The 16,800-nt window shown below is 36.4% G+C and overlaps 4 protein-coding genes and 1 long non-coding RNA gene across 8 annotated transcripts; 4 read left to right on the forward strand and 1 right to left on the reverse strand.

Annotated features, from left to right (window-relative positions):
- The first annotated feature begins 2,769 nt into the window (after nucleotides 1–2,769).
- On the forward strand, nucleotides 2,770–8,961 carry GN (sec7 domain-containing protein). Of its 2 annotated transcripts, none has more exons than NM_001198062.1 (3): nucleotides 2,770–2,961; nucleotides 3,799–4,631; nucleotides 5,087–8,860. In NM_001198062.1, exons 2-3 carry the CDS (start codon nucleotides 3,894–3,896, stop codon nucleotides 8,702–8,704), a joined length of 4,356 nt encoding a protein of 1,451 aa, NP_001184991.1. In that variant the 5' UTR covers nucleotides 2,770–2,961; nucleotides 3,799–3,893; the 3' UTR covers nucleotides 8,705–8,860. The 2 variants fall into 2 exon arrangements, with proteins under 2 accessions (NP_001184991.1, NP_172851.1); NM_101264.4 differs by having other exon boundaries at nucleotides 2,857–2,961; nucleotides 3,768–4,631; nucleotides 5,087–8,961.
- Nucleotides 8,962–8,970: 9 nt separating this feature from the next.
- Nucleotides 8,971–10,906, forward strand: AT1G13990 (plant/protein). 3 transcript variants are annotated; one of them, NM_001160863.1, is made up of 7 exons: nucleotides 9,063–9,498; nucleotides 9,589–9,626; nucleotides 9,801–9,872; nucleotides 10,086–10,123; nucleotides 10,222–10,384; nucleotides 10,462–10,557; nucleotides 10,646–10,901. In NM_001160863.1, the coding sequence occupies exons 1-7, from the start codon at nucleotides 9,117–9,119 to the stop codon at nucleotides 10,781–10,783; spliced, it is 927 nt and encodes a 308-aa protein (NP_001154335.1). In that variant the 5' UTR covers nucleotides 9,063–9,116; the 3' UTR covers nucleotides 10,784–10,901. The 3 variants fall into 3 exon arrangements, with proteins under 3 accessions (NP_563935.1, NP_001154335.1, NP_001154334.1); NM_001160862.1 differs by having other exon boundaries at nucleotides 9,801–9,846; nucleotides 10,086–10,185; nucleotides 10,267–10,384; NM_101265.4 differs by lacking the exons at nucleotides 9,589–9,626; nucleotides 9,801–9,872 and having other exon boundaries at nucleotides 8,971–9,498; nucleotides 10,086–10,185; nucleotides 10,267–10,384; nucleotides 10,646–10,906.
- Nucleotides 10,907–11,664: 758 nt separating this feature from the next.
- Nucleotides 11,665–14,590, forward strand: VIK (VH1-interacting kinase). The gene is made up of 11 exons (NM_101266.4): nucleotides 11,665–12,230; nucleotides 12,339–12,413; nucleotides 12,671–12,787; nucleotides 12,890–12,984; nucleotides 13,110–13,230; nucleotides 13,309–13,388; nucleotides 13,476–13,535; nucleotides 13,625–13,746; nucleotides 13,850–13,935; nucleotides 14,037–14,152; nucleotides 14,224–14,590. The coding sequence occupies exons 1-11, from the start codon at nucleotides 11,913–11,915 to the stop codon at nucleotides 14,348–14,350; spliced, it is 1,317 nt and encodes a 438-aa protein (NP_172853.1). The 5' UTR covers nucleotides 11,665–11,912; the 3' UTR covers nucleotides 14,351–14,590.
- Nucleotides 14,476–16,157, reverse strand: AT1G14010 (emp24/gp25L/p24 family/GOLD family protein). Its single transcript, NM_101267.4, has 4 exons — nucleotides 15,891–16,157; nucleotides 15,596–15,805; nucleotides 14,933–15,009; nucleotides 14,476–14,836 (listed from the first exon to the last, which is right to left on the reverse strand). The coding sequence occupies exons 1-4, from the start codon at nucleotides 16,095–16,097 to the stop codon at nucleotides 14,692–14,694; spliced, it is 639 nt and encodes a 212-aa protein (NP_172854.1). The 5' UTR covers nucleotides 16,098–16,157; the 3' UTR covers nucleotides 14,476–14,691.
- On the forward strand, nucleotides 14,995–15,563 carry AT1G05043. The gene has a single exon (NR_138825.1). It is a non-coding gene; the product is annotated as an other RNA (long non-coding RNA).
- Nucleotides 16,158–16,800: the final 643 nt, after the last annotated feature.

Raw genomic sequence — 16,800 nt, forward strand, 5'->3', positions numbered from 1 at the left:
AATTTAATTAAAAAACAAAATACATTATTAATTTCCAAAAAAGTAACCAATTAAAATCAACAAATTATATTTGATATCTAAATTATCATATTAATTTTTTATTAATTATTATAGTTCACTTCTCATCTTTATATGATTTTATTTTTGCGGAAAAATAATATCATCATTATAAAAAAAGAATTAGAGTTATTTTGCATATGCCACAATTTGAATTTTTAAAAACGAATATAAACTGTTCAATACATGAAAAAATATTATAACGGGTGAAAAATAGATTTAAGAAAACTTTCTACTGAGTAACGGGTCATAATTTGAAATATTTATATTCAATTTCATACATATTATATTGAAAATTTATAATCTTATATATTACAATAATTAATAACATATTAGATGTGATTCAATTTTTAATAAAAGCTGGAAAATCCTAGAATTGACGGTTTAGATCGATATTAATACAAGATGGAATACTACAAGTGAAACTCTTAAATTAACTATCAAACTACAAGTGTATAATCTTAAACACTAAACAATATAGATAATATCAACAAAACATACACATGAGATCAATTAAATTTTAATCACATAAAAATTAGCACAAAAAAAAGTATTCAACAATTAAATTTTTATCAAATCTCTGTGTTATATAAGTTTTGATACTATATTCGAATAATGTAATATACCTTTTCAATTTGTATTCTTTAACTAATTTAATCTAACTAATATATTTGCTAATCTTATACCTATCAAAACCGACTATCGTTTCTTATCTCTATAGTATTTTTGCAAGACTTTTTTGGTGGATTTGGATAAAAGTGTATTCGGGTCATATGGTACATTCTCCTATTAAATAAATATGGTGCACTCCGATGTTATTAGCTAAAATGTTTAGAATATAATTCAGAGTCATATCATTAATAAAATTAATATTAATAAAATAAATGACTTTTTGGCAAGACGAATTTGGAGGGACGGGTTTTTGAATCAACATTAATAAAAAAGTAAAATATAATTAATCCACCGTTTTAATACGGGTTAAATCTTTAATTAATTATTTTTTAAGACCACTAATATTAAACATATCAAATCATCCTAATTTAGAAAAGATTATATAAAACCAAAAATGTTATGTGGTATGTATAATATTACTATATATAAAATTAAACAATAAAATATAAATGTATTAGAGAATGATACAATGTGCAAAACTTTTATATATAAAAAATAATTCTTAAATTTTAAAAATTACTACTTTAAAAAAAAAATCACGGGACGGGTAAAAAATTTACAGAACGGGTTTTATTTTGGAATTGGGTTATATGGTGGATGTATTTGAATCAATATTTATAAAATTTTAAAATATTATTAATATGCTGTTTAAGTAGGGATTAAAACTTCAGTTTTTTAACAATTATCTCATGAATTCGTGGTATAGTGTTATTTAATAACAATTATAAACTGTAAAATAAAAATATTTTATAAAAATAAAATTTGCAAGTTTTAATATATATTACTTTTAAAAAATAAATCGTCCCGCAGTATATCACATGTTAAAATCTAGTTTATATATCATTTTGATACTTTTTTAAAACAGAGACCGGTGCAGTTTAGTAGTTACGTGGATACCAAATATATCATACAAGTTAATATAGAAATTAAGAATCAGATACGACGTTCCAAACAAATACTTAAACGTGTGTAGACCTTAGGAAACATTGCCAACTGGCAACTTTGTATTATACTACCAAAATCTAGATATCTATAAATCTAGAGGTGTGTATGATAATGAATATTGAATAGTATATGTTTGATATTCAATGTTATACTATTCAGATATCAAATACCTGGATGTATATATGTCAACTGAAAACAAATATAATTCTCTTAGTATGAAGACTATTTACATCTAAATCATATGAATAACTAATTAACTTTTTCTTCTTTTTTTTGTTAATTTTCAAAAACTATGTCATTTGTTATGTATTACATAATCACTTAAGATATATATAAAAAAAAATGCCCTAACGAATTTCGTCCACAACATATGAATCGAGCTAGCTATTTAGATATTTCTATTATGCATATGATGAATCATAGATTGATAAACATATTATATATTTTTTGAAAAATGGTAGTTCAATTTCTTTTGACACTAATTAAACATGAAAGAGACATGTCCTTCGGGTGTAAGAATACCTAAACAGACAAAGCAGAGAGTCATAAATATCTTATGATTATAAATGGAAGAGACATATAAAAAATGTTTATTGTGTACTAATCCCTTATATAGTTTATGTTGGACAACTCCATATTAATTTAGGTTTACTTATATTTCGGTTATGAAACTCTAAAAAGTATTGTCTCCCACTATCCATTAGGACAAACTGGCAAAGGCAACCACCTCAACAACATCAAAGAACAAGAATTATTCAACTGTTCTACAAAACTATACTAGTACTATTACAGTTGTTTGTAGCATATACTTTTCCAAATAGAATTTTATACGATTTTCTTTTCCATATTTTTTGAAAATGACAAGTGATATGATTTGAGAAAAAACAAAAAAAAAAAACAAATTTATACAGTGAGGCCTGCAAGACCATAAAACAAACTAAAGCCGTTCATTAAGGTTCCATTAATTGGGCCTATATTTTTCTCGTTATATTATGAGCCTGTTATAGGCCCATTAGTAATAATTTATCGGGTTATGAAGTAAATTTTCAGATAATTAAGGGTCTCAAGTATAAATATCTTAAATAACAGACCCATCTACCTGGAAATATGAGTATTTGGGCAGAGAGGGGTGTTTTCGTAAATTCAAGTACATACTTTATTTTTATTTTTTTGCTTTCTTCGCCTTTTGCTCCCTCCTCGAGAATTTCCGATCGTGCTTTCCTCAAAAGCATTTCTGTTTCTCGTCGTCGGAGCCCGACGACAGATCTCTGAATCGCTGGAGAAACAGTAAGTAAATCTACAGATCTCGTTTCTTCGAACTTCTTCTTCGTATACTATTTGTTTGTATCGTTCCTTCGTTGTGCATTGATGTTCTTAATGATTACTAGAATCTAAGTCAGAAGTTACCTCTATTTGTTCTTCTTCTATATTTGAACTAGATTTCGTTCTAGCGTCGAACAAACTCCTCGTTTTCTTTGATTCGCATTGCTGGTGATTTTCCTGAATTTCGAGATTTAGCGAGACGTGTCTCGAGTTCTCTTGTGTTGACGGGATTTTTCTTATCTGGAGAACTGATAATAGTTTCATGACACTGTCACTGGTCTGTTGAATTGTAGTTTAAACTTATTCCATCGGATATAGTGACTCTTAACTCTATAAGTTGCTGATTTTGTAGATGGGTTTAGTGTTATCAGGTTTATTGATGTAACAACGAGTTTACAAACTTTGCTATTTAGGGATCTGTAGGAATTCGTTTTTTTGGGGGCTCAAATTGTTGGAAATAGTTGCTTAGCTATTCACAATCTAAATGTGATTTGGGAAATCTGCAACATATGTTATTACTATGGAAGAGGTTACTCTATATAGTTACTAAATTATCAGCATGGTTTCTGACCATTATAGAATTCTTTGCTTGTGGTTTATTTGTTTGAATCAAAGTGGTTTCATTCAGAGACAGCGTTGTAGATTTTGATTATCTCTGTAATGTATGATGTGAAAAGTTACGCCACTTTCTATCTTATTAGCTCTTGAAATGCATCTATTATCTGTTTTAAAATAAGATTTTTTAAATTTAATTTGTTTTTTTTTGCCAGTAATGATTGAGTTTGGCCTCTATCTGTGAAGGGTATATGCTCCGGCTGTATCTACTTTATATTCTGCCAGGAAGATTGTGAGCATTGAAGTGCCTTGGGCTCTGGCTGAAGATTTGAGCAGATTAAATGGGTCGCCTAAAGTTGCATTCTGGAATCAAGGCCATTGAGGAAGAACCTGAGGACTTTGAGTGTACTGATTCAAGTAATACAACCACTTTAGCATGCATGATTGATACGGAAATTGCTGCTGTTTTAGCGGTTATGAGAAGAAATGTAAGATGGGGAGGTCGATACATGTCTGGTGATGATCAACTAGAACACTCGTTGATTCAGTCACTTAAAGCTCTTAGAAAACAGGTGTTCTCATGGAACCAGCCGTGGCATACAATTAGTCCCATGTTGTATCTTCAGCCCTTTCTTGATGTGATACGGTCAGATGAAACTGGAGCACCAATAACCAGCATTGCTTTGTCATCAGTTTACAAGATCTTAAACCTGAATGTAATTGATCAAAATACTGCGAATATTGAAGACGCTATGCACTTGGTAGTTGATTCTGTGACAAGCTGTCGATTTGAGGTGACAGATCCTGCATCAGAAGAGGTTGTGCTAATGAAGATACTTCAGGTTCTTCTAGCATGTATGAAAAATAAAGCATCAGTTATGCTAAGCAATCAGCATGTATGCACTGTCGTCAACACTTGTTTTCGTGTTGTCCACCAAGCAGGAATGAAAGGTGAGTTATTGCAACGAGTAGCTCGCCACACGATGCATGAATTAGTGAGGTGTATCTTCTCGCATCTCCCAGATGTTGAAAGAACAGAAACTACACTTGTCAACAGAGCTGGTAGCATCAAACAAGAGGTATGGTATTGGGGTCCTTGTTATTTCCTTTCTAGTTGGTTACAAGTCAGTTTGGTCCTGTAGGATGTTCTGAGATTAAATAAAAACATGATACTACAGTAGCTAGGTTCCTTTACTTGCAACCTAGAAAATTGAAAAAGCAGAGAAACTATTTAAATAGAAATGATAAAGAGCCATAGATTTGGCGATTTGTTAAATATAGGTCTGCAACTTACTCTTGAACTTCAAAATTATGTAGACGCTTGTTTTCATTCAGATAGGAAAATATATTTTTCCTAGTGCGAGTCAAAGATCACTACTAGAGAATTTAGACCAGAAACTCTGTAGATAGTGAATAATTAATTTCATACGGAATAATTTTCCCAACAAATGCTGGATTTTAAGCCTTCTTCCCTTGATTCATATATCACTAATTATTGTACAATAATTAGTGATGGTGTTTTGCATGGTCGCAGAAAGCTGGAGTAGACAGTGATTATGCCATTGTGAGTAAACCAGTCGAGGATGGAAATGCTAATTCCGAGTATGATGTTGAAAATTCTATGGCAACTTTTGCAACTGGTGCTCAAAGTTTGATGGATGATGGACCAGTTGGCCCTGGAAGCAGAAAGCCGGCTTCTCCATATGATTTGCATATAATGACAGAGCCATACGGAGTCCCAAGTATGGTGGAAATTTTTCACTTCTTGTGCTCTTTGTTAAATGTGGTCGAACATGTTGGTATGGGATCCCGATCAAACACCATAGCATTTGACGAAGATGTGCCTCTGTTTGCGTTGAACTTGATCAACTCAGCCATTGAATTGGGTGGATCGTCCATCCGCCATCACCCAAGATTGTTAAGCCTAATTCAAGATGAGTTATTTCGTAACTTGATGCAGTTCGGATTGTCGATGAGCCCCCTGATTCTTTCGATGGTTTGCAGCATTGTGCTCAATTTGTATCAACATCTACGAACTGAACTCAAGTTGCAGCTTGAGGCATTCTTTTCATGTGTGATTCTAAGGCTTGCTCAAGGAAAATATGGGCCCTCGTATCAGCAGCAAGAGGTTGCTATGGAGGCTCTTGTGAATTTTTGTAGGCAGAAGAGTTTTATGGTTGAAATGTATGCCAATCTCGATTGTGATATAACTTGCAGCAACGTGTTTGAGGAGCTGTCTAATCTTCTCTCGAAGAGCACATTTCCTGTGAACTGTCCTTTGTCTGCAATGCACATTCTTGCTCTGGATGGCCTAATCGCTGTTATTCAGGGAATGGCCGAGAGGATAAGTAATGGATTGACTGGTTTGGATTTGGGTCCTGTCCATCTTGATGAGTACACGCCTTTCTGGATGGTTAAGTGTGACAACTATAGTGATCCAAATCACTGGGTTTCATTTGTCCGCAGGAGAAAATATATCAAGAGAAGGTTAATGATTGGAGCAGATCATTTTAACAGGGATCCAAAGAAGGGGTTAGAGTTTCTCCAAGGCACACATCTTTTGCCTGACAAACTCGATCCCCAAAGTGTTGCTTGCTTTTTTAGATATACTGCTGGGCTTGATAAGAACCTTGTTGGGGATTTTCTTGGAAATCATGACGAATTTTGTGTTCAAGTTCTCAATGAGTTTGCTGGGACTTTCGATTTCCAGTACATGAATCTGGATACTGCACTCCGACTCTTCTTGGAAACCTTCAGGTTGCCTGGAGAATCCCAGAAAATACAGAGAGTGCTTGAGGCGTTCTCTGAAAGATACTATATGCAATCTCCTGAGATTCTGGCCAACAAGGATGCTGCTCTTGTGTTATCATACTCTATTATCATGCTTAACACTGATCAGCACAACGTTCAAGTAAAGAAAAAGATGACAGAAGAGGATTTCATTCGCAATAATAGGCATATCAATGGAGGAAATGATCTACCTCGAGAATTCTTGTCTGAACTCTTTCACTCCATCTGCAACAATGAGATCAGGACTACTCCAGAACAAGGTGCAGGCTTTCCTGAAATGACTCCCAGCCGTTGGATTGATTTGATGCATAAATCAAAGAAAACTGCTCCATATATTCTGGCTGATTCAAGGGCTTATCTTGACCATGATATGTTTGCTATCATGTCTGGTCCAACCATTGCTGCCATATCAGTCGTTTTTGACCATGCAGAACATGAAGACGTTTACCAGACATGCATCGATGGATTCTTGGCTATAGCTAAAATTTCTGCCTGTCATCATCTTGAAGATGTGCTTGATGATCTGGTTGTCTCTCTCTGCAAATTCACAACTCTGTTGAATCCATCATCTGTTGATGAACCCGTTCTTGCATTTGGTGATGACGCAAAAGCAAGGATGGCTACTATCACAATTTTTACCATTGCAAACAAATATGGAGATTATATACGTACGGGTTGGAGGAACATATTGGACTGTATCTTACGGCTACATAAACTTGGACTTCTGCCAGCTCGTGTAGCCAGTGATGCAGCTGATGAATCAGAACATTCATCTGAGCAAGGGCAAGGAAAGCCCCTCGCGAATTCCCTATCTTCAGCTCATCTACAGTCAATGGGAACTCCGAGGAGATCTTCCGGATTGATGGGAAGATTTAGTCAGCTTCTTTCACTTGATACAGAAGAGCCAAGATCACAGCCTACTGAGCAACAGCTTGCAGCTCATCAACGAACACTTCAAACAATTCAGAAATGTCACATTGACAGCATATTTACCGAAAGCAAGTTTCTACAAGCTGAATCTTTGTTGCAGCTTGCGCGTGCTCTCATTTGGGCTGCAGGTAGGCCACAGAAAGGAACCAGTTCTCCAGAGGATGAGGATACTGCGGTTTTCTGTCTGGAATTGCTTATTGCAATCACTCTAAACAACAGAGACAGGATCGTTCTCCTATGGCAAGGCGTCTATGAACATATAGCTACAATTGCTCAGTCAACGGTGATGCCCTGCAACTTAGTGGATAAAGCTATTTTTGGTCTACTTCGGATCTGCCAGAGACTACTTCCTTATAAAGAAAGCCTAGCTGATGAGCTTTTGAGATCTCTTCAGCTTGTGCTGAAACTGGATGCACGTGTTGCAGATGCCTATTGTGAGCAAATTGCAATTGAAGTCAGCCGTCTTGTGAAAGCCAATGCTAATCACATCAGGTCTCAGGCGGGTTGGAGAACAATCACATCCTTACTCTCCATCACAGCGCGGCACCCAGAAGCTTCTGAATCAGGATTTGATGCCGTATCCTTTGTTATGTCTGAAGGAACTCACCTGTATCCAGCCAATTATGTACTCTGTGTTGATGCTGCAAGACAGTTTGCTGAATCCCGCGTGGGACAGTCCGAACGCTCTATCCGTGCCCTTGATCTAATGGGAGATTCATTAGAATTTTTGGCTAAATGGGCTCTCTCAGCTAAGGAAAACATGGGAGAAGAAGATTTCGGGAAGATGTCACAAGATATTGGGGAAATGTGGTTAAGGCTTGTTCAAGGACTAAGAAAAGTGTGTTTAGACCAGAGGGAGGATGTCCGAAACCACGCTTTACAGTCATTACAGAAGTGTTTAGGCGGAGTAGACGGAATCAACCTAGCTCATAGCATGTGGTCTCAATGCTTTGACAAAGTAATCTTCACGGTTTTGGATGACTTACTTGAGATAGCTGCTGGGTCACAGAAAGACTACCGAAACATGGAAGGCACATTGCTTCTCGCAATCAAACTTCTCTCCAAAGTGTTTCTTCAGCAACTCCAAGAGCTATCTCAGTTATCAACCTTCTGCAAGCTATGGCTCGGTGTTCTAACTCGAATGGAGAAATACATGAAAGTGAAAGTAAGAGGCAAAAAAAGCGACAAGCTACAAGAATCAGTACCAGAGCTTCTCAAAAACATATTGCTGGTGATGAAGACGAAAGGCGTGCTATTGCAAAGAAGTGCTCTTGGTGGAGATAGCTTATGGGAGCTAACATGGCTTCATGTGAATAACATTGCACCGTCTATGCGACTGGAGCTATTCCCTGATCAAGAATCCTCACAACTTGGTGATGATGAAACCGTATCGAATGGCTTATCTTCTCCTGAAAACACAACTGGTTCGTGACCTTACAAGTGAGATCATTAGGTGAGTTTCTTTCGAATATCCATATAAGTACTGTGAAAGTGAAAGCTTCTTATGTAACACCTCTCTACGTTTTTTTTTGTAATATATAAGTCTTTCTAATTCAGAGACTCGTATTAATTAAGCAAGTTTCTTAATTACGACTTTGTTAATCACGGACCTTTGGAACGAGGTAGAAGGTCTTGAACATGTGTGGAACCCACCAAAGGAAAAATATCAGTAGATTCAGGAGAGTTGTTAAATTTTGCCTCCACGAGTTTTTTTCTTTTCTTCTTGTTGAGTCGTTTACGTCACGTCGAGAATTTTCTCTTTTCCCGAGAAAATTAAGAAAGGATCGTTTGATTTTCTAAGAAGGGAAAGATAAACAGTGAATTAGAAAGAGAAGGAAGTTTCAATGGAATCGCTAACATCTATTTCTCCTTCCATAATTCTTCCTCCGGCCACCACTACTACGATCCCCGTTTCAACTTCACGATCAGTGTTGATTCGTCTTCCTTCACGCCGTTCTTCTTACCTTTTCGGCTTGTCCAGCTCCGGGAGACGGATTTCGATTTCTAGAAGAAGACACTTCGTTAGCTGTAAATCGACCGGCGGCGGAGGAGGAGGATCAGATAAGCTTGGTGGCGATGAAGAAGAGAGCGAGGAAGTTGAGAAGGCGCTTCACTTGGATGGTACGATCCCTGGGACTTCCGATGAGTTTGTAAGGCAAGTTTCGTCGCGTGCTTACGACATGCGTCGGAAACTTGAGCAGACGTTTGATTCCACTAGCTATGACGGTATAATCTCTATCGCTCTCAATTCCTGCGTTTACTTTGATTTTGGTGATGCAAAATTAATACTTTCGTTGATGCAACTAACTTGATCAGAGTTTCTTAAAGATTGTCTAGGAAGTTTGGGAACTGTAGTAGTTTGAAATTCCCTTAGTGCCTTGTTTTTGTTAACAGGAGTCAAATCGTTTTGTTGAACAATGTCAGAATTTAGTCACTGTGTCACACACAACCGGTGAAGAAGCTCTCCATTGATAGATGTAGTGTTAGTTATGATTCAAAAGTTTGTGTTCTGCATACCATTTCTTTAGTTCCCCAGGAGAAGAGTGCTTCAGCTGAACTATGATGAGGAAAATTGTTCATTTCTAGATTCCACTCTTACAGTAAGATTGCAAGCACGGTTTTATCATCTCATCTTTCACATAGTGCTGATGCATAGGAATATCAAAGCAATAGGAACATAAGTGTTTTATTCAATTTAAGCTTGTATTCATCTAAAGTTAATAAATTGATGTTGTTCCTTTAGTGCTCTGTATCTTTGACTGAGTGATTTCGTTGAGAACCATTTCTCTCACTGTGGCTTCTCACAATCTTAGTGTTGGAGTCCAACCCATGGAGAGGAGATTCGAAGCCTGTATATGTATTAACACATAGAGAAAACCAGATATGTACCATGAAAACAAGAACAAACCACAGGTTCCAACTCTATTCCACTCAAGTTTTTTTTTATAGTTTTAGTTTTCTTCTCCCTATGACATTAGCAATCCTTATAAACAGTGAAGTAGAAAAAGAGCTTGGACTGTTGTTCCCTAGTAGGATCAGCAACCAGACAAAGCAGGCTAGACCCAAAACTAAATTCGATATGCTCGTAGAAGACATTCGAGATGGAGTACTGGTAAGTATTCTCACTGAATCACTTTCAAGACCTTATGAAACCCAGACAACGTGATATGCCTAGTTTTTATCTCAAAGGTTTTCGAAGATGTGAATGAGGCTGTTAGATACTGTGACCTATTACAAGGGGGAGGGAAAGGGTGTGAAGGTGTCGCTGAGATTGAGGCCTCCTCTGTAAGATTATGAGACAAAGATATCATCTAATTCTAGAACTTGTTGCCTTTAAACATTTGAAATGATCTGCTTTTTTTTTTTTGAATAGGTTTTTGATCTTTGTCGGAAAACAAGGTCTCTGGCAGTGCTCTTCCGCCGTGGAAGAACACCACCTACACCTCAGACGCTGGAACGTAATCTCGGATCCCGGAAGCGTTCTCTTGAGGACTTGAGGGATAATAAATAGCTTGTGAAACAATGTATTAATTTTACTTGCAATAATTGAAAATACTTTGTATAGACTAAACAGTAATTAACCGTGGGTGATACTGTGTATATATATAAAATGCATTTTACTTGTGCTCCATAACTTTTTTTTGTTCCTTATAATTCTCTTGAAGTTGCGCTCTTTTCTTTGAAGGCTTTAAAGCTAACACTAGTAGGTAATGTATTACTTGGTCAATCAACATGTGAGTATTTATAGTATCTATGATTAGTTGACAAAAAAGACCATTGTATATTGAACTTCTTAACATGAAAAATAGTGACTTTTTTTTGTTTAGATAAAAATAGATATGCTAAAGGCATATGCTAGTGTATTATTAATAAAAATCATGTGATAGATGTGATTCCATGTTATCCGGATCGTTGACTTGACTTAGTACCCATAACGTTTATTATATAATTCATATAGCATTTTATGATTGTCAAATTTATATTTATACATATGATAGACTATTATGTCAAAAAGACAGGTAAAGCCACTTTGTTTACTTATTCTTTCTTAACTCAAAACTCCAAAGGGTAAAATCAAGGTGACCATTACTCTTTCAGTTTCAAAAGATTGTATTATTGTAACAAGGTGACCATTACTCTTAAAATTTATTCAAAAATAACCAAATCTAAACTAAAACGTAACTAAAATTTGATATTATTCATGAAATTCTAAGAACAAATCCAACATGATCCCTTAATAATTTCCCTTTAGTAGTCTAGCCTTCTTAGTCGGTCACTAATAATAAAGAGTAAAGAGACCAAAAGAGAGAAGTCTTAGATAACGGTGACAGAGTTAAAAAAGAACTCACTAAAATAGACGGAGGAAAAAGTCATCAATTCAACTTGACGGCTAAGTTAACGGCGATTATCTTCGTTCACACAAGCAACACAAAAGAGAAAACATGAATCATCTCTCTCTCCCTCTCTCCGGTTCCACAGTAAAGAATTGATTCCTCAATCTCACGCGGAAGCAAAATCCAAATTCTAAAATTCTAAGAAACCACTCTAATCACATCGCTCTATCGATCAAAATCGAAACCCTTATTCAAAAATCTCTTATTTTTTCCATTTTTCTCTCAATCATCTGAATCGGTTTTGAGATGAGCTCCGATTCACCGGCGGCTGGAGACGGTGGCGAACAAGCCGCTGCGGGAACAAGCGTGCCTTCACCTTCATACGACAAACAAAAGGAGAAGGCACGTGTGAGTAGAACATCTCTGATACTATGGCACGCGCACCAAAACGACGCAGCTGCAGTTCGGAAACTCTTGGAGGAAGATCCGACTTTGGTTCACGCTAGAGACTATGACAAACGAACGCCTCTCCACGTGGCGTCGCTTCATGGATGGATCGATGTTGTTAAATGTCTGCTTGAGTTTGGTGCTGATGTCAATGCTCAGGATAGGTGGAAGAACACGGTAAAGCCTCTTCCTTTTTATTTTGAATTTTGGGTTGCTTCTTCAAGTTTCTTAACTTTGTTATGATTCTGATCTAAAACTTATTGTTGTATTTGTGGGTATTTGCAGCCACTGGCTGATGCAGAAGGAGCTAGGAAGCAGAAAATGATTGAACTGCTGAAATCTCATGGTGGTTTGTCTTATGTGAGTTTTTGAATTCCCTTTTCTGATCTTTGTATAGCTTTAGGTTAGACATTGTTCCTTTTGTTTCATTTGTTAGGGTAGGTGATGATTGCTATTGAATATGAAAATGTTTTTTGCAAAATTTAGAAACTTTCGTATCTCTCTGAAGTAGCTGCTTAATGCAGTGTTGTTTGTTATTCTTTAGTGTTTCTATTAGTCATTTTTGTTGTTGTGTGTGGATAGTTGTTCATATGTAGCTGAGTAAATTCACTATGCAGGGTCAAAACGGAAGTCACTTTGAACCAAAGCCTGTGCCACCACCAATTCCAAAGAAATGTGACTGGGAAATTGAACCTGCTGAGCTGGATTTTTCAAATGCTGCAATGATTGGAAAGGTATGATTTGTGCTTTTGCTTATCCGTGTTTAGTTCAATATAATGGAGTTTTGAGCAAATGAGTTTCTTTTGGCTAATTTGGGGTTGGTCACATTCTTTTAGGGTTCATTTGGTGAGATTGTGAAAGCCTATTGGAGAGGAACACCGGTAGCTGTGAAACGTATTCTTCCTTCTCTTTCAGATGATAGACTGGTTATGTAAGTTCTTACTTCTCTCTTATATCCCAATTATTATTGTCGAAGAAGTTTCTAGCTTTTAGCTGATACTTTGGTATCGCTCTCACCTAAGATTCTTGTGTTTCCATACTTGTTGTGATATACAGTCAGGACTTCAGGCATGAGGTTGATTTGCTAGTTAAGCTTCGCCATCCAAATATAGTCCAATTCTTAGGAGCGGTAACCGAAAGAAAGCCCCTTATGTTAATCACTGAGTACTTACGCGGGGTAGGTTTTCACTATCCGCTTTCTTTTTCTTATGCAATTTTTCTTCTTGGCTAAATAAATGATTCATCTTTTTGACAGGGAGATCTTCATCAATACCTCAAGGAGAAGGGCGGTCTTACTCCAACAACTGCTGTCAACTTTGCTTTGGATATCGCGAGGTACTTGAAGTTTTAACATTCGAGATATTATGTGAGAATTTGTTCATCATATTTAGCCTGAGTGTTTTCGAAAATTTGTTGTTACAGAGGAATGACATATCTTCACAATGAACCTAATGTTATCATTCACCGAGATCTTAAACCAAGGTAATCAAAATCGCTTCATATATATAGCTCCTTAGTTTCTTACTTCAAATCCGCTGCTCATAAATCGCTTCTTGCATTTTATATTTCAGGAACGTTCTTCTGGTTAATTCTAGTGCAGACCACTTGAAAGTTGGAGACTTTGGACTTAGTAAGCTCATAAAAGTTCAAAACTCTCATGATGTCTACAAAATGACTGGAGAAACAGGAAGCTGTAAGTGTTGTTCTATAGTAAAATCGGAGGTCCTCTGCCTTCTTTTCCTTTCATTTCTTTAACTTCACCTTCTTTGTTTCTCTTCTTCGTGCAACAAAACCAGATCGTTATATGGCTCCTGAAGTATTCAAGCATAGAAGATATGACAAGAAAGTCGATGTCTTCTCCTTTGCAATGATACTTTACGAGGTACTAAGATCTTAACTATAAAACTTCCTTTCTCTACTACAAAAAACAAAACCAAAGTTCAGAAAATCTTAACCTTAATTTCATTACCACATTGTACCCAGATGCTTGAAGGAGAGCCACCATTTGCGAACCATGAGCCATATGAAGCAGCCAAACATGTATCTGATGGACATAGACCTACATTCCGTTCCAAAGGATGCACACCAGATCTAAGAGAGTAAGAAAAATACGAGGCCATATGCACCGGTATTACTCTACCGGTTATCTAACTAATTTTCTCTTTTATAGGTTAATTGTGAAATGCTGGGACGCAGACATGAACCAGAGACCGTCGTTTCTGGACATTCTCAAGAGACTTGAAAAGATCAAGGAAACTCTACCATCAGATCACCATTGGGGCTTATTCACTTCATAATACACAAAATCCATTATTTAAGCACAAAAACAACCAGAAACAAGAAAGTATCATTCTCTGTTTGCCTTATTAATCTCTGTTTCATTTCTTTTGTAAAGATTGTTTCTTTTTCATCTTTTCATTTGCTTTAAAAGAGTGTGAGATAGAAAGCTTTTATTGTTGTTACATGGATTGGATTGAGTTTGCAGGTTAATGAGAAGTTCATATCATATCAGACAGGATAAAATGTCTGTTTCCGAAAAATTCAGTAACAAAATGAAAAATGAGTTCAGTAGTGTATATAAAGCTATAGTCATAGGGTTTTCAATACAATCTCTGCCCTCAGGAGATGGTAATGGTTTTCAGATAAGCTTCTTTTTCTGGAAGAAAGTCTTCAAGTGCCAAAACTGAAGACCTGCGACCGATAAACAAACTGCAAGCGACACGAAACTCAACCATGCCATCTTCGAATTTGTCGCTATGTTCAGATTGTGCATTTCTTCTTCCCTGTAATATACCAAATGAAGAAGGGTTTTGAGTTTTGATTCACTCTCATCCTCTGATCAAGTGACTTCAAGGGAAGACAGGTTTTGTTGTCATTACCTGTCGCGGAGATAGAACATCTCATCGTGGATTCCATTCACGGTTTCAAATAACTTCTTAACCTCAAACTCCATCGTCTGGCCAATAAATAAAACAAGATCCAACCATAACAAGGTTAACAAAACATTCCTTCAAAAACTCTGCAATCTCTTTAAGAGGCTATGTTACATTTCAAGCTAGTCTTGCTCTGTAGTATGTTAAAGCCTAGTCCTATCTACCACATTTCAAGATAGTAATTTTCTGCGTCTGTTAAAGCCTAGTCCTATCCACCTTCATTTAGCAGGGAAAGAACTCCTGAATGAGCTGAAGAAATCGATGGGGTTCAAAGGTGAAACTAATGAAGCTATTTTCTCATATGCAAGACTGCAGACACAGGTCAGTAACACACGAGCCCTGTCAGCTTAATTCATGGCCTTGTTCTAACCAAACCAATGCACCAACATAACCTATAAACCAAGACTACATAGCATTTCTCACTTCAGATATAACTTTCCACTTTCCAGCACTATGTCTTGGTGTAACTTAGGCAGCTATCAAATTCTCACACATCCGGCGCAATGCTCTATTGTTCATGTCATTAGAAGCATCAAAATCTATTTCCTCTAAAGAGATTAGTTTGACTAAGTTAAGACTTCAAGAGTAAAGAAAAAGCGAAAAACTTACTTCGACTTGGCTCTTCTTTGCCACATTCGACCAATCCTTGGTATGAATACCCGTCCTCCAATCAAAGTCAATGATCAGCGTCGTCTCTGGTTTGTGATCGACGGCGGAGAAGCAACTTATGTAATCCCCTGTTTCCACAGCTACAAACGAGAATTGTCCCGATTCTACTCCGTCCGATTCGTGATAAGCCGTCCCTTGTGGCGATGTGACCTTAAAAATCAAACACATTGCATTATACTGAAATCGCCGGAAGAAGAAATTGAAGGGAAATGCGATCCGATCGGATGATTATTACCCTGACGGTGACTTTATGGGAAGAAGGAAGAGGATGATCCTCGTGAGGGTTTATAATGCTGTATTTTCCGATGGTCATTGCGTTTGCGTGAATCTCCTCTGAGATGCATTTCGTGTGCCCAGAAAGTAGCTCGTATCGTATAGAGAGTGTCACGGGAGATAAAATTGAGAGGATCAATAGTACGATCGAGCTCCGACGATGATTCATGACGGCTCCGATATAGAGAGAAATCGATCTGACGGATTTCAAAGTTTAGCTATTTTTCTTGTTAAACGGAAGGAAGGAAACAAAAGAAAGTCAACACGTGCATTGCCACGTGTTAGTATTTCATTCGTTAAAACACGTGGAGTACTACCCTCTGGAATTGGGCTTTAAAATTAAGGCCCATTAATAATGTTGGACCTATATACTTGTAGTGGATCACACTAAAGTAAGTTAGAAGTAAATAAAGAAACAAATAACACATCCAGATTTTATAATTCAAGCATAACTACATATGACTTGGTAATGTTAATTTTAAACTTAATTGGGAAATTTTGTTGAAAAGACAATTGTACTCGAGTTTTTAGTAAAGAATAAAATAGTAATCTTTCCTTGGAAGGGATGTTAATAATGCAACATTGAGGTACGTGTCATGATTTCGTTTCAGTTTTTGTTTTGTTTTACAACAGCTTGAAAATATCTGAATAAAGGAGATGAATATAAACAGTGGTTTGAATCGTGATTAGTGCAATAAATAGATGACAGTAATAAAAAAAGTACGGGAGAACAATTAGGTGAATCCGTTGACGAATGACAACGACTATCAAAAAGGCAAAATGTGTCATCTTTCTTTATATGTTTTTCAATGTTGAATATTCTTGAAATCTTTATTTATCATATGTTTTTCTGATCAATCATTATCCTTGAA

The sequence above is a fragment of the Arabidopsis thaliana genome (assembly GCF_000001735.4).
Source record: "Arabidopsis thaliana chromosome 1 sequence".
NCBI classification, from domain to species: domain Eukaryota; kingdom Viridiplantae; phylum Streptophyta; class Magnoliopsida; order Brassicales; family Brassicaceae; genus Arabidopsis; species Arabidopsis thaliana.